The sequence below is a fragment of the Rhinoderma darwinii genome, chromosome 4 (assembly GCF_050947455.1).
Source record: "Rhinoderma darwinii isolate aRhiDar2 chromosome 4, aRhiDar2.hap1, whole genome shotgun sequence".
Classification (NCBI taxonomy): domain Eukaryota; kingdom Metazoa; phylum Chordata; class Amphibia; order Anura; family Rhinodermatidae; genus Rhinoderma; species Rhinoderma darwinii.
Window position 1 is genome coordinate 142,967,364 of NC_134690.1, and position 22,098 is coordinate 142,989,461.

General features: G+C 43.7%; 1 protein-coding gene across 1 annotated transcript in view; it reads left to right on the forward strand.

Moving 5' to 3' along the window:
* NAALADL2 (N-acetylated alpha-linked acidic dipeptidase like 2) overlaps positions 1-22,098 on the forward strand; it is a 710,493-nt gene that overhangs the window by 216,729 nt on the left and 471,666 nt on the right. The window contains exon 3 of the mRNA XM_075863660.1: positions 11,112-11,367. Coding sequence (XP_075719775.1) covers positions 11,112-11,367 — 256 coding nt within the window. The remainder of the gene's footprint in view (positions 1-11,111; positions 11,368-22,098) is intronic.

Sequence of the window (22,098 nt, forward strand, 5' to 3'; positions counted from 1 at the left end):
AAGATAACATGTGACCAGTGCTGGGGAACGCCCCTAGAGAAGAGAACATCTGACCAGTGCTGGGGAACGCCCCTAGAGAACAGAACATGTGACCAGTGCTCAGTTCGCCCCTAGAGAAGAGAACATGTGACCAGTGCTGGGGAACGCCCCTAGAAAACAGAACATGTGACCAGTGCTGAGTACGCCCCTATAGAAGAAGTTTGAATAGAGAAAATGTTGTAAACTTGTTATGACAGCTGCTGAAAGGATAAGAAGAAAAGCTCAATGCATAAAACATATAAGTGCAAGTTTATCCTCTACAGGGACTTACTTAGATGCATGTATATTAATTTTTCATGCACAAAGATTTCCATAGCCTTTAAAGGCTCTGTATGCATCTCCCATGTAACTCCCTGTCTGTTAGGGAAGGGGGCTATACTTTATCACTACCTGAAGGCTGTAATAATCTATAATAAAACATTTCTCTCTCAATTGCCTCTCATTCATTACAGTTACCATAAAGCGCACACACCCTGCTGTTCATTCTATACATAAAATACAGGAAGAAAGTGTATGCCCCCAGTATGGCCACCTTCCAGGACTTAAAAAACAACAACAAATAGTAACATTTAAAAAACTTTTTTGCCGTATAATAATAATTCTTTATTTTCTTATGCAGAGCCACAATAAACATTTTATTTTTCATACCTCTTTGGACACTAAAAATACATGTATTGTTCTACTAAAGCCAGCTTGCCAATGCCCCCACCCCCCGGATATGCAAATCCACTGGCTTTTAAGCTATTGATTTATACTAATATGCCAGATAAAGGGTTTGTACACCTATCTTATTTTTGCTTTTTCGTGTGTTGATTATTCAGTGTCTAAAATAAGTCATAACTATTCTGGGAAGCTGATTTATTATGCACTGAGTCGGACTATTTTTCCTCCTATCTGTTGAGGAATCTAGGCCAATATGTTTTACTGCTCACACGCAATATGGAAAGCTGAAGTTAAAAAATTGTTCTGTTCCTCTGTGGATCCTCATGTTGCTCAAGTGATTTAATAAAATGTTTAAATCATTTACCAAAGCTCAATAATCTTAAACACATTGTTAATTTTGCTTCTCTGAATGGAGCCTATAAAATGAGGCCACATCTAATGAGCTATGTCAAGCAAATCCAAGCAGATAAGTCATTTAGCTTCAATTACCTTTGTAGGTCTCATATTAATTTTCTAATATGAATTATGGCATGGATCGTAATACCTGTCCTAAATGGAGCTACTGTGATTTGAAACTCCTTTCTAACAGAACATAACATTGCACTATATTTGACTGCATAAAAACACTAGTAAAATGCAATTTAAACGATAATTACAATGTATTACATATACACTATATGGACAAAAGTATTGGGACATACCCCTTAATCATTGAATTTAGGAGTTTCATTCAGTCCCATTACCACAGGTGTATAAAATCCAGACCCTAGCCATGCAGACTGCCGTTACAAACATTTGTGAAAGAATGGGTCGTTCTAAAGAGCTCCCTAAATTCCAGCATGGTACTGTAATAGGATGCCACCATTCCAACAAGTCAGTTTGTAAAATTTTCTTCCCTACTAGATGTTCCAAGCGTTTAGGAACCACAGCAACTCAGCCACAAAGTGGAGACGACGTAAAGTTACAGAGCGTAAATAACTGCAGAGTTCAAAACCTCTACTGGTGTTAACATCCACACAAAAACTGCGAGCCGCAAGCTTTATGTCATGGGTTTCCATGGCCGAGCAGCTGCAAGCAAGCTTTACATCACCAAGCACAATGCCAAGAATTGGGTAGAGTGGTGTAAAGCATGCCACAACTGGACTCTACAGCTGTGGAAACATATGTGGAGAGACTAATTACCCTTCTTTTTCTGGTAATCTGATAGACGAGTCTGGCCTTGATGAATGCCAAGAGAGCTTTACCTGCCTGACTGCAGTGTGCCAAAGGTAAAGTTTGGTGGAGGAGGAATAATGCTATGGGGTTGTTTTTTCAGGGTTTGGCCTAGGCCCCTTAACTCCCCTTAATACTTCAGCAAACCCAGACATTTTGAACAATTTTTATATGCTTTCAATTTTGTGAGAACAGTTTGGGGAAGACCCTTTTCTGTTCCAGCATGACTGTGCCCCATTCAAAGCAAGGTCCATAATGGCATGGTTGAGTGAGTTTCATGTGGAAGAATTTGACTGGCACACAGAGAGTGTAATGAAGGGTGTGTGGACCCACTGGGCCGTACCGCCTTAACGGTATGGCAGCTGGTCAACAGGACATAGGTCAAAGTCTATAGTTCGTATAGGTGTACCTGTGGTAGCTTCAGACAGTAGGAAGACAGGCTCGGATGGGACTAGGCAGCAGACAGACACCAGGCATGGTGAAGCAGGACAGGTGGGGTACTCAGCACAGCATGACTCCAACTGAATACAGCACTTGGACCAGGATAACACCGGTTACAGGTAGCAGGAACTGGGAACTGGAGACACTTAGGGGACCATTTGCAGAGACAAACTTGGGTAACGACAACAACGTTCAGGCAATGCAGGGAGGGGCAGAGCCCTTCTTATAGTCCAGTGTGATCTGGGAGCTATCAGCTCAATCTCACACATGTGTGCGCTCTGGCTCCACAAGGCTGGACTGAGCTCGCGAGTGCACCCTAGAGGTCACTGAGATGTGCAGACATCTCTAAAGAGAAGGGCGTCGACAGGATGGGAGGAGTTCGTGGTCAGCGACCACGGACGTTACACAGAGCCCTGACCCCAACCCCATTGAACACTTTTGGGATGAACTAGAACAAAGATTGTGAGGCAGGCTTTCTCGTCCAACATCAGTGTCACACCTTACACATTTACTACTGGATGAATGACAATAATTTCCACAAACACACTCCAAAATCTTGTAGAAAGCCTTCCCAGAAGAGTAAAAGCTGTTTTAACTGCAAAGAGGGGACCAGTTGTATATTAATTTGAAACTGCCCTTCCATTTTCCAAATTATTTTGACTAACAACCAAACCATTTGCATCATATTCAATGTTACATATTTGTTCAGAGGGGCCAAGGAGAAGACTCGTATTTCAAGCAGCTGAAAGATGCTATATAATGACCAAATTCTGTTATACATTTGAACCTGATCCTGATTGCGGTTATCCAATCCTACCCCGCCATATGCATGAAGGGTTTGTACAATAATCAACCAATTAGATTATTATTGACTGATCACTGGGGGCCATACTGCTGGGACCACCATTGATCGGGAAAACAAAAGTCCTGAAACCTTCATTCCTCCTTACTGCACCCCTTCCCCTCCCAAAGAGATGCTTGTCAAGTACACGCCCGCCACTCCATTTAATGTCTATGAAACTGATGGAAGCAGCCTAGCACTGTACTCGGCTGTACCCGTTATTCCAATAGACGTTGAATGGAGTGTCGGGTGCATGCTCGACCGCCATTCCCTACAAGTATCTCCTTACTTCGGGCGGAAGTTGCAGTGAGAGAGTGTTGGAGGAACAGGGGATTCGGGATCTCCATTCTCCCGATCGGTGGGGGTCCCAATAGTGAAGTTCACGGTGATCAAACAATTATCACAGATCCGGTGGATAGGTTATAATTTGTCTATTCTGGGAATACTGTTTTAAGATTTGAAGCTATGTGTAAAGGATCTGCCAGACACAGCTTCTGTGTCGACGCCTGTGGTTAATCAGTCTGCACCTGCTCCTAAGTCTGATAGAGTGAGTCGATCTGCTACCACTCAGGCTGGTAGGCTCAGGAGTGGGAGAACCTATCACAGCCTGTCCAGACGGTTCTAGCTCCCGCCCTCGGTCTATTTATACCTTACAAGAAAAAATATGAAGGAACTCCTCCAGCTCACCTTGTCACGGAAAGGATATAGGAGTCAGCAACATGGATCCTCGTGTCGGCACACGCAGAAGATACAGCAGAACCAGGGAAGTTGGAACCAGCGCTGAGAGTGTAGTTTTAGTAAAACGGAAAACTAGTTTCCAAGTTTAATTATTCTCGATTAAAATCGAAGCACAGGGGCTACGAAAAAATAAAGTGACAGGTAGGTCAGTCCAGAGTACAGAGAGAAGGAGTGGAAAGGCGGTAGCCTACGCGTTTCAGACCTTCGCTAGGTCCTTAGTCATGGCTTATGATAAGTCTGACTGTGCAGTCTAGACCTATTTATAGTCAGTTGATCTTGTAGATAATTACTTAATTAATTGCGGTTCACGGCCGGAGAGGAAAAGGAGGAGCCCCGTGAACCGCAATCTTTTGTCTGTTTCCTTGTTATGAATGAATCCGTTGTACGGTATGTAAAAGTTTTCTATGTTGTATACCTGAGGTTTAATTATAGAAACATACGTAAGTTTAGATTCTACCTTTGAAGTCCGCATTTGTTTTTATATTAATAATTATCGTAGGTACTTAGAATATGAACTATGTTCATGAAAACAGAAAACATCCGTTTTTTTGTTTCGATCTAATTATATTGTTTTAATATGATGTTGCCTTTTTTCCGGACGTAACAAAGAATAGAACAAATAGAAAAAAAATAGAAAACAGGGGGATTCAAAAGATTGCTATACTTTTCTAAGGTAACTTATTTATTTAAAATAGTTGTTATTAGTCTGGTGTATTGGTAATTATTATAGAAAAATGTCTTGTTAAGTCACCTTACGAGAAGCGAGTAACTTAGAGGAACTGACTATATGAGTGGGGTAACGCCTACCAATTAGAAGAGAAAATGATAATAAATAAATGAAGAACTATTGAATATATGTGAAAAAGGTAATAGAAAAGACGTGTATTTAAAATAATGATAAAAAACTGGTGTTTATATACCTTGATATATATGCTAGTGTCTTTAATGTTCTGATATTTAATTAATGTTTTCGGATTTCGTTGTTTATGATTTTTAAAATATTTTTGTTTTTTATTTTTTATTTATTGTTTAATTTTTTAGTAGTGGAATGATCATTAGTAGAGTGACTAAGTTTGTTAAATATAATAACTTTAACTTTATTTATAGAACTGGAAAATCTATTCGTTCTATATACCCAGATCAATTGTTTGAATTTATTTTTACTTCGTGTCATGAGATACGTAGTTGTATATTTATGTACGGACAAGATAGGTATTAATTTTGGTACTGATAAAAAGGATCAGTTGCATAGTTCAAAATTCATGTACTTTCTTTGATGTTTAAATTTGCGAACTTGAAAGTTTTATATGATTTTAACCAAAAAATGTGAATTTTTGAATATGGAAAGTTTTTTCTCCAACGAAAACGAATACAATAAATTTGAATCAATAAAAAACCCAAAAAAAACGAAAAGAGCTCATCTAGACCACTCTGGTCTGACCCCGACTGAACATCACTATATCGTAGACAGTCGATTAAACATACGTGGTCGGAGGATCCCAAAAACCAGCTCTGTACTTTAAATTCACATTTTTTGGTTAAAATCATATAAAACTTTCAAGTTCGCAAATTTAAACATCAAAGAAAGTACATGAATTTTGAACTATGCAACTGATCCTTTTTATCAGTACCAAAATTAATACCTATCTTGTCCGTACATAAATATACAACTACGTATCTCATGACACGAAGTAAAAATAAATTCAAACAATTGATCTGGGTATATAGAACGAATAGATTTTCCAGTTCTATAAATAAAGTTAAAGTTATTATATTTAACAAACTTAGTCACTCTACTAATGATCATTCCACTACTAAAAAATTAAACAATAAATAAAAAATAAAAAACAAAAATATTTTAAAAATCATAAACAACGAAATCCGAAAACATTAATTAAATATCAGAACATTAAAGACACTAGCATATATATCAAGGTATATAAACACCAGTTTTTTATCATTATTTTAAATACACGTCTTTTCTATTACCTTTTTCACATATATTCAATAGTTCTTCATTTATTTATTATCATTTTCTCTTCTAATTGGTAGGCGTTACCCCACTCATATAGTCAGTTCCTCTAAGTTACTCGCTTCTCGTAAGGTGACTTAACAAGAAATTTTTCTATAATAATTACCAATACACCAGACTAATAACAACTATTTTAAATAAATAAGTTACCTTAGAAAAGTATAGCAATCTTTTGAATCCCCCTGTTTTCTATTTTTTTTCTATTTGTTCTATTCTTTGTTACGTCCGGAAAAAAGGCAACATCATATTAAAACAATATAATTAGATCGAAACAAAAAAACGGATGTTTTCTGTTTTCATGAACATAGTTCATATTCTAAGTACCTACGATAATTATTAATATAAAAACAAATGCGGACTTCAAAGGTAGAATCTAAACTTACGTATGTTTCTATAATTAAACCTCAGGTATACAACATAGAAAACTTTTACATACCGTACAACGGATTCATTCATAACAAGGAAACAGACAAAAGATTGCGGTTCACGGGGCTCCTCCTTTTCCTCTCCGGCCGTGAACCGCAATTAATTAAGTAATTATCTACAAGATCAACTGACTATAAATAGGTCTAGACTGCACAGTCAGACTTATCATAAGCCATGACTAAGGACCTAGCGAAGGTCTGAAACGCGTAGGCTACCGCCTTTCCACTCCTTCTCTCTGTACTCTGGACTGACCTACCTGTCACTTTATTTTTTCGTAGCCCCTGTGCTTCGATTTTAATCGAGAATAATTAAACTTGGAAACTAGTTTTCCGTTTTACTAAAACTACACTCTCAGCGCTGGTTCCAACTTCCCTGGTTCTGCTATTTATACCTTCATTTCCTGCTTGTCTCTGCCTGTGATTCTTTCCTGTTTCCTGGCTCTGCTGCTCCTGCTTTCATTATTGACCTTACTTCATTTTGACCCTGGCTTTACTGATTACGCTCCTGCTCTGCGTTTGGTACCTCGTACACTCCTGGTTTGACTCGGCTCGTTCACTACTCTTGTTGTTGACGGTGTTGCCGTGGGCAACTGCCCCATTTCCCTTAGCTTCTGTGTACCTTTGTCTGTTTGTCTGTCATGCACATATTGAGCGTAGGGACCGTTGCCTAGTTGTACGCCGTCGCCTAGGACGGGCCGTGCAAGTAGACAGGGACTGAGTGGCAGGTAGATTAGGGCTCACCTGTCTGTCTCCCTACCCCGTCATTACACTATGTAGTTGTTAGGGATCGGCCAGGTACTATGTCTAGGTATACTCCTGGGATTAATCAATCCACACCTGAGGCCAGACCTGTTCGACTGACACCATCTCACACCAACCAGGGTGGCAGGCTTAGGAGTGGGAGAGCCTAACGCGGCCTGGTTAGTCGGAGTTAGCTCCGCCCCCTGTCCTTTATTACCTGCCTTGTTCTCCTCCTCAGTGCTTGTAATTCTTCTGGATTCCTGGCCCCACTGCTGCTTGCTCCAGCCTGCTTCTGCCGTGCTTCTGCCTTGCTGCAGTTCCGCTTAACCTGCTTTGCCTCTGGCTTGCTTCCTCCTCCGTGCTCACTTGGGTATACTCCACTTCATCCTGGTCCGGACTACTCATTCACCGCTCCGTTTCCTCGCGGCGTTCCGTGGGCTACTGCCCCTTCCCTTGCGTGTTCCCTGTTTGTTCTCCCGTGCACTTAGACAGCGTAGGGACCGCCGCCCAGTTGTACCCCGTCGCCTAGGGCGGGTCGTTGCAAGTAGGCAGGGACAGGGCGGTGGGTAGATTATAGCTCACTTTCCCTTCACCTCCTTCCTGCCATTACAGTAGTACCTGTGACATCAGGGACTGCTAAATCTCTCTGGCCTGTTGGATGTTGAAGATACTCTAATTTTATTGGGGTTGCTTCCATCTTTATACCAATTCCCTAAACAATCCCATAAATATACGAAAAATATATTTTTAGGATCCTCATTGGTTAATTACCAAACACGTATAGGATTTGGGTCAGTAAGCACATTTTAATTAACGCTATTCTTCCTGCCATTACTTTGTTACTCACCTTATCCAGTAAAGCAACGATGTTTAGTATAGGGAAATCATTTATCTTCTCCGAATAAATCAATGTTATTGATGTGTTTTTCTTACTAGTTTTTTTCAACTAGGTAAACATTTGCTAGCATGTTAGATTTTTTTTAATGAAAGCAAAAGATTCAGCAAAAAAATGCTGTGGGTCACATGTGTACTGAAATAATATGGCTTTTTTTTTTAGGAGTTTTCGTATGAGCTCTCCCCAGATGCTGGGGACACCTGATCAAGGTTGGCTTGTACATTTTTGTTGCTCATGTGACACATGTAGAAAGAAGAATTGGTTCTCCTTAGCGCTCTGCTATTGAGACCTGACTTACTCTGCTGTAGCAAGTCTCTATTTACTCCATGTTTAGAGCATACAGTTGAGGTGCACTTTTTTTTGACTGCTCAACTGTATGCAAAACTATGCAAAAAATGTATATAACTGTTTGTCAATACAGCTACATAAGTCTGCCATTGATTTTCAGTGTAAAAAATTTTATACCTAAACAAGTTTTTTCTTGTTTGTTTTTATTCTAGTGTTGAATAGTCGTGTAGACTGCACTTTTAATATTGTCAGTATCTAGATTTTATGGTATATGTTTGGACCATATGAACCTATGGGTAACTGAGAATAGAGCCTTATGCCTTATTCACACGACAGGGTCCCGACCGAGCCCGAGTGTCGGCCGATAAAAACGGCCGTTTTTCCCAGCTGGTTTGCATCCGTTTTGCATCCGTTCCGGGCCGGGCATATCTGGACAGTGACATCAGGGGCAACTCCTGAAGGGGAATCCCCATGTGGCCGGTGATTCCACTTCAGGAAAAGCCCCTGTCGTCTGTGTCTATTTATGGACACTGAACATTACTGGCTTCACCTGATGTGGAATCCCCGGTCACAGAGTGTGCGGGGATTCAGCTTCAGGAGTTTCCCCTGATGTCACTGTCCATTTATGGACAGAGACATCAAGCGCTCTGTCCAGGAGCGGAATCCGCAAACACATGGGGATTCTGCTCCTTCAGGGAGCTAAAGTGGGGCTAGCACATAGCAGAGCAGGGAGATACCTCGCTGCTTTGCTATAGTGGCATCGCTATAGCAGTAGCTGCCGCAGCAGCTGCTAGCGGCGCCATCGGCCAAGGTGCTTTTAAAACAAGCAGGGGAAGGGAGCCAGCACAGTGCTCCAATCCACCTGCTGTACACACGGGCCCTGCCACACAGTACCCCTGTATACAGCACCCCCACATTGTAGAAACTTACCTCCAGCGTACAGCCATTCGTTCGAATGCCATAAACTCCTCCTCCTCCTCACATGCACTCTGCGCTGTGAGGAGAGAGCAAGCGACGGTAGACACAGCAGTCACTCGTGACACATTCCAGTGATGGCCGTGTATTACCCGGCCCCATAGACTTCTATGGGAGGCGGGCGGCCGGGTGAACGGCCGAAAATAGAGCATGTCCTATTTGTTGTGTGAATAAGGGTTTAAACTAACTGTATACATTAGATAATAATGAACGATGGCCTGACTATCCAATGTGTCTGAAGGCCTCCTGACTAAAGATGTTGGGGGATAAGAAGGATCGTGCATGTTGGATTTGAGCATGCCCGATTCCACTCAGCTAAGCATACATTTTTATGGAGGAGTTGGAAGGAATCAGCTGAACAAGTATTCAATGTACAGATATCTCATGTGCATCTCTTGCAGCTTCTCCAAAACTGTTGCAGCTGCTAAATTGATTATTTTTCAATTTTTTACAGTGGTGGAAGTAGTTAAAATTTTAGTGATTTTTCTTCTTATTATATATACTTCACATGCTTTTCTGATCAAACAGCAGGTTCAGTCCTCCGCAAAACAAATTAATACAAAATAATTAGAATCAGGACCTGGAGAGAATTTTCCAGTTATAAAGCTGCCTGTGCAAAAAAAAAAAAAATACAAAAAAATCATAATGACATCACAAGAAGTAATGCATACAACCATTTCTAATTTCTGAGTATGTGCTAAAATTAGATTTTTAAATAAAACATGGTAATAATTTATATAATTACATGACTATATTGTCACTGATACATTTTTTGGAATGAGCCACTGACAGAGAAATTGACATACGTATTAAAAATAAACATTGAGGCTGGGTTCACATGACCTATTTTCAGACGTAAACGAGGCGTATTATGCCTCGTTTTACGTCTGAAAATAGGGCTACAATACGTCGGCAAACATCTGCCCATTCATTTGAATGGGTTTGCCGACGTACTGTGCAGATGACCTGTTATTTACGCGTCATCGTTTGACAGCTGTCAAAAGACGACTCGTAAAAATACAGCCTCGTCAAAAGAAGTGCAGGACACTTCTTTGGACGTTTTTGGAGCTGTTTTCTCATAGACTCCAATGAAAACAGCTCCAAAAACGGACGTAAAAAACGCCGCGAAAACGGTGCGTAAAACGCCGCGAAAAATGTGAGTTGGTCAAAAAACGTCTGAAAAGCAGGGTCTGTTTTCCCTTGAAAACAGCTCTGGATTTTCAGACGTTTTTGGTCACTACGTGTGCACATACCCTAAGTCTCTGTTCACACTAGGATTTTTTTTCTCCCACTCTGTTAAGTGTTCCTTTTTTCTGAAAGAATGGCTTAGTCTACACCACTATTCTTGCCATCAAAAACACTAAAACACTGACAAAAGCCTGACAGACCCTATTGGATGTCATTGCAATCGGTCAGGATTTGTTTGAAAACAGACCTGTCATAATGGTCATGGCTTTGTACAGAGAGAGAATATTCGTTGTCTAAAGATGTTCTATACTGTAGGTGTAAGTTACATGGCTAATTTTCTATAGATAAGTGGAAGAAAATTGCTGAAATTCCCCCTTGTTGTATGACATATTAATAAACTGTATTATGATTTATTCATTATGGTCTTTATGCAATATGTGAAATGTAGCAGATTTCAGATTATTTTTTTTACTTGTTATTCAAAAATCTATCAATAGATGAAAACCAAAGAGAAGGAAAGTCTGCTTTTCTTCGGCTTTTATATAGACTAAGAGTCCATATCGAAGAAAGGTCTATCATACATTTTTAAACACTTTTCAGATCTTATGTTAAATCATTTTTTTTACCTTCCAGATATTTCACACAGATTTCGGTCAATAAAACAGACCCAGCAAAAAAGATAGCACTTCTATGGACTTCAATAGGCTTAAAAGAAGTTCAGTTAGTAAATTATTCAGTCTTACTTGACCTACCAGGCTCTTCTCCAAATACAATCACTCTGAACAATGGCCAGTGCTATTATCCAAGCGGACAGCAGTGTGATGAAGAGACCAAAAGTCAGGAAATTCTGTACACATATGCTGCCTACTCTGCCAATGGAACTCTGGAGGTAATGTGGCTATTTATCACTGTCATTTAAATAAAATATATTTATATGTTTGTATCTCATCGCAATGACAGTATATATTTGAATTAAAGCAGTAAGTTTGAATGTGACATAAAAAAAAACTGAACGTACTCAAGGAGCACTAAAACTACTGTGAAAAGACAAAGTAGGATTAACAACTGTTTTTAATATCAAAGCTTTTTTTAATATCATTATTTATTTCCTATTGCTTTACAGCACCATATATTTCATAGCCCTGTGCAGAGGTTGTCACCAGTGACATCAGCTCATGTCCCCAATGGCGCGCAAAATCTGATTTCCCTATCTGAAAGTATAGTGTTAAAAAGGGGTTATCCGGGGACGAAAATTTGCAAAAATTCCATTGCATTAATATTTTTATGTAAAAAGAAGTCACTTACTAATGCACTTTAATGTAACAATTGGTACTAAATGGTGCAGTACAAACCTGGTGAATTGTTCCCAGAAGTCCTGTAGCTTTTCTAATATTGATGACTTGCCGACACGGTCCCACGGGACTGAGGTCTTGCTTCCTGTGCTATTCATGTTGGCGTGTTATCAATGGCATGACCACAAGGGGCTGTCACATTGCCTATTGCTAGAGTCCCAGAGCAGAGCATTAGCTAGTGCTTTACTCGGGACTCCAGCACTGCTCCTGACATTTGGTCAGTGACATCAGGGGTTTCCTATCACTGGAGTTCCCGAGCAGAACATCAGCTGATGCTCTGCTCGGGAACTTCAGTGCAACTGCTGATGTCACTGTCCATATAGGGACAGTGAGATTGGTAGCAGTGCTTGATTCCACAGGCAGAGCATCAGCTGATGCACTGCTCGGGAACTCCAGCGATCAGAAACCCCTGAAGTCACTGACCAAATTTCAGGAGCAGTGCTGGAGTCTTGAGCAAAGCGCTAGCTGATGCTCTACTCGGGGACTTCAGCGATAGGAAACCCCTGAATTCACTGTCCATATATGGACAGTGACGTCCAAAGCAGTACTGGAGTCCCCGGGCAGAGCATCAGCTAATGCACTGCCTCGGGACTTCAGTACTACTGCCGACATCACTGTCCATATATAGACAGTGACGTTGGCCGCAGTGCTAGAGTCCCCAGGCAGAGCATCAGCTGATGCTCTGCTGGGAACTCCAGCGATAGGAAACCCCTGAAGTCACTGACGATATATGGACAGTGACGTCGGCAGCAGTACAGTAGTCCCCAAGCAGAGCATCATCTGATGCTCTGCTCGGGAACTCCAGCGATAGGAAGCCCCTGAAGTCACTGACAATATATGGACAATGACGTCGGGAGCAGTGCTGGAGACCCCGGGCAGAGCATCAGCTGATGCTCTGCCTGGGGACTCCAGTACGGCTGCTGACATCACTGTCCATATATGGGCAGTGACAGTGATGTTGCCAGCAATAGCGTAGCTTGCAGTGTGGGCGGTGGTCCCGGGCCCACTGAGATGGTGGGGCCCACTGCGACTGGCGCAAGTGAAACCAGTCACCGCCACCCACTCCTGCTATAATTGTACCTGCATCTATAGGACACAGGTACAATTACATGCATAAGCGCTGATTGGCAGGGCAGAATGACTTGCCCCGCCAATCAGCACCTTTCAACGACGCTAGCGCTTCCATTGTTGAAAGGCGCTGATTGACAGGGCAGTCATTCTGCCCTGCCAATCCGCTTCTTTCAACGACACTTGCGTCGTTCAGCCCCAGCAGACTTGCTCACAAGAGAGCAGGCCTGCATTGACACAGGACGGCGCGGGGGCGGGATCAAGGTGAGTATGTAAATTATTTTTTTTTCACTTAAAAGTGTGAGTGACATTTTCTACGGTAGGAGAGCTATATCTGGGACACAATCTACATGGAAGGGTATATGTGGGACACTATCTACAGGGGGGCTATAAGTAGGGAACCATCTACCGGGGGGCTACATTTGGGGCACTATATACAAGGGGTGCTATATATGTGGGGCATTATCTACAAAGGAGGGCTATATGTGGGGTGCTATCTACAGGGGGCTATATGTGGGGCACTATCTACAGGGGGGGCTATATGTGGGGCACTATCTACAGGGGGCTGTAGGTGGGTACTATCTACAGGGGATCTATTGGGGCACTATCTACATGGAGCACTGTGTCTGTGTGGGACACAGTGTATGGTGCTATCATCGGGGACACAATGTATTGTGCTATTATAATTAGAGGTGCAGTGTATGGCGCTATTATATCTAGGTGCATAATGTGTGGTACCATGATCATTTTATCTCCGTTTATAGGTGCAGACATGTCTGAAAAATGAAAAGCTGAAGACATCTGAGCGGCAAACTGCAGAAAAGGGCTGTGGCCGGGAGAAGTCATCATAGAGGTCTGGACCAGATGGAGAAGAAAAGAGAAAAATAACAACTAGAATCTGAAAAGTCGAAACCAGAGAGTCACTTAATGTAAATGTTTATTCTGCCTTTAATCAGTACTGAAGTCACTGTATGATCTGCAGTGAGATGATGGGTGGTATGATTTTTTTTGTGAAACAGCAACACCCAGCATATCCTTACCGTTGTTCGGGTTATTCAGGGAGCAGTAGTTTTGCACCATACAAACTTATATGGCAGGGGTAGCCTGGCTGGTATATACAGGGATAATGGGGTTTATATACAGGGATGACGGTTGTATACAGGGATTATGGTTGTTATATACAGGGATTATGGTTGTTATATACAGGAATGATGGGTAGTCCAGCCATCTTCCCTGCATTAACCCCCATCATCCCCGTGTATACCAGCCATCATCCCAATATATATAAAACCCCCATCATCCCTGTGTATACCAGCGATCATCCCTGTATACAACTCCCATCATCCCTGTATACACCAACCATCATCCCTGTTTATAACCCCCATCTTACCTGTATATACTAGCCAGGCTGGTATATACAGAGTTGATAGTGGTTATATACAGGGATGATGTCTGGTATATTCAGGGATGATGGGGGTTATATACAGAGATGATGGGGTTATATACAGGGATGAAGGCTGGTATATAATTAGAATGTGCCTCTTCAGTTGTAAACATGTGTTAAGGGGGCCCACTGGGTTGGGGCCTACTCAGATATGTTTTTCACCCCATGTGCTAAACCCCTAGCTATGCCTCTGGTTGGCAGCAGTGCTGGAGTCCCGAGGCAGAGCATCATCTGATGCTCTGCCTGGGGACTCCAGTACTGCTTCCGACGTCACTGTCCATATATGGACAGTAACAGTGACATTGGCAGTATTGCTGAAGTCCCCAGGCAGAGCATCAGTTGATGCTCTGCTGGGGACTCCAGCGATAGGAAACCCCTGAAGTCACTGACCATATATGTACAGTGACATTGATAGTAGTACTGGAGACCCAGAGCAGAGCATAAACTGATGCTCTGCTCGGGTACTCCAGCGATGGGAAACCCCTGAAAGTCAATGACCGAATGTCGGGAGCAGTGCGGGAGTCCCGAGAAAAGCGCTAACTGATGCTCTGCTCGGGGACTCCAGCAATAGGCAATGTGACAGCCCCTTGCGGTCATGCCATTGATAACACGCCGACACTAACAACACAGGGAGCAAGCCCTCAGTCACATGGGGCCGTGTCATCTTATGATCAATATAAGAAAAGCTACAGGTTTTCCGGGAACAATTCACTGGGTTTGAACTGCACCATTTAATACTGAATTTTAAATTAAAGTACATTAGTGACTTATTTCCTTAGCTGTATAAAGAAGTATTTGATCCCTTGCTGATTTTGTAAGTTTGCCCACTGTCAAAGACATGAACAGTCTAGAATTTTTAGGCTAGGGTAATTTTACCAGTGAGAGATAGATTATATTAAAAAAAAACAGAAAATCACATTGTCAAAATTATATATATTTATTTGCATTGTGCACAGAGAAATAAGTATTTGATCCCTTTGGCAAACAAGACTTAATGCTTGGTGGCAAAACCCTTGTTGGCAAGTACAGCAGTCAGACGTTTTTTTTGTAGTTGATGATGAGGTTTGCACACATGTTAAATGGAATTTTGGCCCACTCCTCTTTGCAGATCATCTGTAAATCATTAAGATTTCGAGGCTGTCGCTTGGCAACTCGGATCTTCAGCTCCCTCCATAAGTTTTCGATAGGATTAAGGTCTGGAGACTGGCTAGGCCACTCCATGACCTTAATGTGCTTCTTTTTGAGCCACTCCTTTGTTGCCTTGGCTGTATGTTTCGGGTCATTGTCGTGCTGGAAGACCCAGCCACGAGCCATTTTTAATGTCCTGGTGGAGGGAAGGAGGTTGTCACTCAGGATTTGACGGTACATGGCTCCATCCATTCTCCCATTGATGCGGTGAAGTAGTTCTGTGCCCTTAGCAGAGAAACACCCCCAAAACATAATGTTTCCACCTCCATGCAAAGTGGAAGGAAAATTTGCAAATTTCATTTGTTTTTTGCACAAATTCAATTTTAAGCAATTTTTCCTGTAATACTGAAGGTTTCACCAGAGACATACAACTGAATATTTATTGCCATGATTCTCCAGTTTTTATAAATATCCCGCATGTGGCCCTAGTGTGCTAATGGACTGAAACAAAGGCCCCAGAAGCAAAGGAGCACCTAGTGGATTTTAGGGCCTTCCTTTTCTTAGATTATTTTTCAGCCACCATGTTAGGTTAGAAGAGGTCTTGCGGTGCTGAAACAAAGGAAACACCCCAAAAAATACCCCATTTTGGAAACCACACCCATTGAGGAATTCATCTAGGGGTGTAGTGAACATTTTGACCCCACAGGTGTCACATAGATTTCGTTAGAATTGGGAAGTGAAAATGAAAAATTACATTATTTTCCGATAAGATGTAGCTTTACCTCAAAATTTGTAATTTTTTCAACAAATAAATGAGGATAAGCACCCCAACATTTGTAACGCAACTTCTCCAGAGTATGGAAATACCAAATATGTGGTCATAAACTGCTGTTTGGGCAAGTGGCAGGACGCGGAATGGAAGGCAGGCCATTTAGCTTTTAGAGTGCTGGATTGATTTATCTGCACCATGTCGCATTTGTAAAGGTACCAGTGCAGTGAAAACCCCGCAAAAGTGACTCCATTTGGGAAACTACACCTCTGGAGGAATTCATCTAGGTGTGTAGTGAGCATTTTAACCCCACAGGTCTTTCATAGATTTCATTAGAATTGGGCAGTGAAAATGAAAAATGACATTCTTTTAGAATAAGATGTAGCTTTACCTCAAAATTTGTAATTTTTTCAACAAATAAATGAGGAAAAGCACCGCAACATTTGTAAAGCAACTTCTCCAGAGTACGGAAATACCAAACATGTGGTCATAAACGGCTGTTTGGGCAAGCGGCAGGACTCGGAAGGGAAGGCACGCCATTTAGCATTTGGAGCACTGATTTTGCTGGATTGATTTCTCTGCACCATGTCGCATTTGTAAAGCTCCTAAAGTACCAGTGAAGTGGAAACCCCCCAAAAGTGACTCCATTTGGGAAACTACACCCCTCAAGGAATTTTTCAAGTGGTATTGTAAAGGATCTGCCAGGCACAGCTTCTGTGTCAACGCCCATAGGTAATCAGTCTGCACCTGCTTCTATGTCTGTGAGACTGACTCCATCTTCCACCACTCAGGATGGCAGGCTTAGGAGTGGGAGAGCCTATCACAGCCTGGCCAGACGGAGCTAGCTCCCGCCCTCTGTCTATTTATACCTGCCTTTCCTGTTCCTCCTTGCTTGTGATTCTTCTCGTTTGGTTTCCTGGCCCTGCTGCAGCTTCTAACTATTTGACCCTGCTTCATACTGACCCTGGCTTACTGACTACTCTCCTGCTCTGCGTTTGGTACCTCGTACACTCCTGGTTTGACTCGGCTTGTTCACTACTCTCCTGCTCTGCGTTTGGTACCTCGTACACTCCTGGTTTGACTCGGCTCGTTCACCACTCTTGTTGCTCACGGTGTTGCCGTGGGCAACTGCCCCATTTCCCTTAGCTTTGTCTACCCTTGTCTGTTTGTCCGTTGTGCACTTATTGAGCGTAGGGACTGTCGCCCAGTTGTAACCCGTCGCCTAGGGCGGGTCGTTGCAAGTAGGCAGGGACTGAGTGGCGGGTAGATTAGGGCTCACTTGTCTTTCCCCACCCCCACCAAAACATAATCACAAGCCCTTATACCTAGTCTACCCTGGTCCCTCACACTACTATGGAACCCCTTGAGACCCTGGCTCAGCAAATGCAGGGTCTCTCCCTACAGGTCCAGGCCCTGGCTCAGAGGGTCAACCAGCCTGACGCTACCATGGTAGTGCCCCTCACCTCACCTCTTGAACCCCACCTCAAGTTGCCTGACCGGTTCTCAGGGGACCGGAAGACTTTTCTCTCCTTTCGGGAGAGTTGTAGGCTCTATTTTCGCTTAAAGCCTCACTCCTCAGGTTCTGAGAGCCAGCGGGTGGGTATAATTATGTCCCGGCTCCAGGAAGGGCCCCAAGAATGGGCCTTCTCCTTGGCTCCTGACGCCCCTGAACTTTCCTCCGTTGTTCTTTTCTTTTCTGCTCTCGGACTCATTTATGACGAGACTAACAGGACTGCCTTTGCCGAGAGTCAGCTGGTGACCTTACGTCAGGGTAAGAGACCTGTTGAGGAGTATTGTTCTGACTTTGGGAAGTGGTGCGTAGCTTCTCGGTGGAATGACCCTGCCTTAAGGTGCCAGTTTAGGTTGGGTCTGTCGAACGCCCTGGAAGACCTGCTAGTTAGCTATCCCTCTTCTGACTCCCTAGACCAGGTTATGGCTTTAGCGGTACGACTTGACCGATGTCTCAGGGAACGACAACTTGAATGTTTTTGTGTTTACCCCTCTGACTCCCCCATGATGCCTCCCTAGGTCCCGTCGCTTCGCTCTTCCACGGAAGACTCGGAGGTACCTATGCAACTCGGGGCCTCCGTGTCCCCCCAACAACGTAGAGAGTTCCGCAGGAAGAATGGTCTCTGCTTCTATTGTGGGGATGACAAGCATCAAGTGAACACCTGTCCTAGGCGTAAGAATAAGCAGCCGGAAAACTTCCGCGCCTAAGTGATCATCGGAGAGGTCACTTGGGCGCACAGGTATTTCCCGTAAATATGAAACGTAATAAAATCTTGCTTCCCTTTCAGGTCTCTTTTGGTGGTAGGTCTGCTACCGGCAGTGCCTTCGTGGATTCAGGGTCTTCTGCTATTATCATGTCTATGGAATTTGCTATGTCTCTAGCTATGCCTTTGATTGATTTGCCTAAACCTCTCCCGGTAGTGGGTATCGACTCCACTACTCTTGCTAATTGTTATTTTACACAGCATACCCCTGTTTTTGAACTCCTTGTTGGCTCCATGCATTTGGAGCAGTGCTCTGTACTGTTGATGCAGGGATTATCGTCCGATTTGGTTTTAGGCCTTCCCTGGTTGCAGTTGCATAATCCCACGTTTGACTGGAATACTGGGGAGCTTACCAAATGGGGTAATGAATGCTTGACGTCATGTTTTTCTGTTAATTCTATTTCTCCCCCTGAGAAGGTGAACACGCTACCTGAGTTTGTCCAGGACTTCGCTGATGTTTTCTCTAAGGAGGCCTCCGAAGTGTTACCTCCTCATAGAGAATATGATTGCGCTATCGATTTGGTACCAGGAGCTAAGCTCCCTAAGGGTAGGATATTTAATCTCTCTTGTCCCGAACGTGAAGCCATGAGAGAGTATATCCAGGAATGCCTGGCCAAGGGTTACATTTGCCCCTCTACTTCTCCGGTAGGTGCTGGCTTCTTCGTAGGGAAGAAGGATGGTGGTCTTAGGCCATGCATTGACTACCGTAACTTGAATAAGGTCACTGTAAGGAACCAGTTTCCCCTTCCTTTGATTCCTGATCCCTTTAATCAGGTTCAGTGGGCCCAATGGTTCTCTAAGTTTGATCTACGGGGGGCGTATAACCTTATCCGCATCAAAGAGGGGGATGAGTGGAAGACTGCGTTTAACACGCCCGAAGGTCATTTCGAATACCTCGTCATGCCCTTTGGGTTGTGTAATGCTCCCGCGGTCTTCCAGAATTTCATAAATGAGATTTTAAGAGATTACCTGGGGGTATTTCTTGTAGTGTACCTGGATGACATACTTCTGTTTTCCAAGGACTGGCCCTCCCACATAGAGCATGTCAGGAAGGTGCTCCAGGTCCTTCGGGAAAACAAACTGTTTGCGAAGACCGAAAAATGTGTGTTTGGGGTGCAGGAGATACAATTTTTGGGTCAAATCCTCACTCCTCATGAATTCCGCATGGACCCCGCCAAGGTTCAGGCTGTGGCGGAATGGGTCCAACCTGCCTCCCTGAAGGCGTTACAGTGTTTCTTGGGGTTCGCTAATTATTACAGGAGATTTATTGCTAACTTCTCGGTCATCGCTAGCCTCTTACGGACCTCACTCGAAAAGGTGCTGATCTCCTCCACTGGCCTCCTGATGCTGTCCAGGCTTTTGAGGTCCTTAAGAAGTGCTTTATCTCGGCCCCGGTGCTGGTTCAGCCCAACCAAATGGAGCCATTTATCGTGGAGGTTGACACATCTGAGGTGGGAGTGGGGGCTGTCTTGTCCCAGGGTACCAGGTCCCTCACCCATCTCCGTCCCTGTGCCAACTTCTCCAGGAAGTTTTCGCCCACTGAGAGTAACTATGATATTGGCAACCGCAAACTCTTAGCCATTAAATGGGCATTTGAAGAGTGGTGCCACTTCCTGGAGGGGGCTAGGCACCAGGTAACAGTCCTTACCGACCACAAGAATCTGGTTTTCCTAGAATCTGCCCGGAGGCTAAACCCGAGACAAGCTCGATGGGCGTTATTTTTTACCAGATTCAATTTTTTGGTTACCTATAGGGCTGGGTCTAAAAATATTAAGGCTGATGAACTTTCGCATAGCTTCATGGCCAGCCCCCCTTCGGAGGAAGATCCTGCTTGTATTTTGCCTCCAGGTATAATCATTTCCTCTATTGATTCTGATTTAGTCTCTGAAATTGCGGCTGATCAAGGTTCAGCTCCCGGGAACCTTCCTGAGAACAAGCTGTTTGTTCCCCTGCAATTCCGGCTAAGGAAACTTAGGGAAAATCATGACTCCGCACTATCTGGTCATCCAGGCATCCTGGGTACCAAGCACCTCATTGCCAGAAACTATTAGTGGCCTGAGTTGCCTAAAGACGTTAAGGCCTACGTCGCCGCTTGTGAGGTTTGTGCTAGGTCCAAGACTCCCAGGTCCCGACCAGCGGGCTTACTACGTTCTTTGCCCATTCTTCAGAGACCTTGGACCCATATCTCCATGGATTTTATCACCGATTTGCCTCCATCTCAAGGCAAGTTGGTGGTGTGGGTTGTAGTAGACCGCTTCAGTAAGATGTGCCACTTTGTGCCCCTCACGAAACTACCCAATGCTTTGACGTTAGCTACCTTGTTTGTCAAACACATCCTGCATCTCCATGGGGTCCCTGTCAATATTGTTTCGGACAGAGGGGTACAATTTGTTTCATTGTTTTCGAGAGCCTTCTGTAAAAAGTTGGAGATTGAGCTGTCCTTCTCCTCTGCCTTCCATCCTGAAACTAATGGCCAAACTGAGAGGACTAATCAGTGTCTAGAACAATATTTAAGGTGTTTTATCTCTGACTGTCAATATGATTGGGTCTCATTCATTCCCCTCGCTGAATTTTCCCTTAATAACCGGGTCAGTAACTCGTCAGGGGTCTCCTCCTAATTTTGTGTTTAATCCACGGTTCTCCTCCATTTCACCTGGTAGTTCCAACAATCCCGAGGTAGAGGTCGTTCATCGGGAACTGTGCACAGTCTGGGCCCAGGTTCAGAAGAACCTAGAGGCGTCCCAGAGCATACAAAAAACTCAGGCAGATAGAAGACGTTCTGCTAACCCCTTGTTTATGGTCGGGTATCTGGTGTGGCTATCGTCTAAGAACTTGCGCCTTAAGGTCCCGTCCAAGAAGTTTTCTCCCCGGTTTATAGGGCCGTACAAGGTCATTGAAGTCCTCAATCCTGTCTCCTTCCGACTGGAGTTGCCCCCATCTTTTCGAGTACACGACGTGTTTCATGCCTCCCTCCTTAAACGCTGCTCCCCGTCCTTGGCTCCCTCGAGGAAACCTCCAGTCCCTGTTCTCACCCCTGAGGGGGTAGAATTCGAGGTGGCCAAGATTGTGGACAGCAAGATGGTCCAAAACTCCCTCCAGTACCTGGTCCATTGGAGAGGATACGGGCCTGAGGAGAGGACTTGGGTTCCCGCCCGGGATGTTCACGCTGGGGTATTGGTCAGGAGGTTCCACCTTCGTTTCCCCAATAAACCAGGTCCACCTAGAAAGGGTCCGGTGGCCCCTCATAAAAGGGGGGGTACTGTAAAGGAATTGCCAGACACAGCTTCTTTGTCGACGCACCTGCTCCTATGTCTGTGAGACTGACTCCATCTTCCACCACTCAGGATAGCAGGCTTAGGAGTGGGAGAGCCTATCACAGCCTGGCCAGACGGAGCTAGCTCCCGCCCACTGTCTATTTATACCTGCCTTTCCTGTTCCTCCTTTGCCTGTGATTCTTCTATGCTTGTTTCCTGGCTTGCTGCTGCTCCTGCTTGTACTACTCATCATCTGCTTGTTATTGACCTTGGCTTTCTGACCACTCTCCTGCTCAGAGTTTGGTACCTCGTTCTCTCCTGGTTTGACTCGG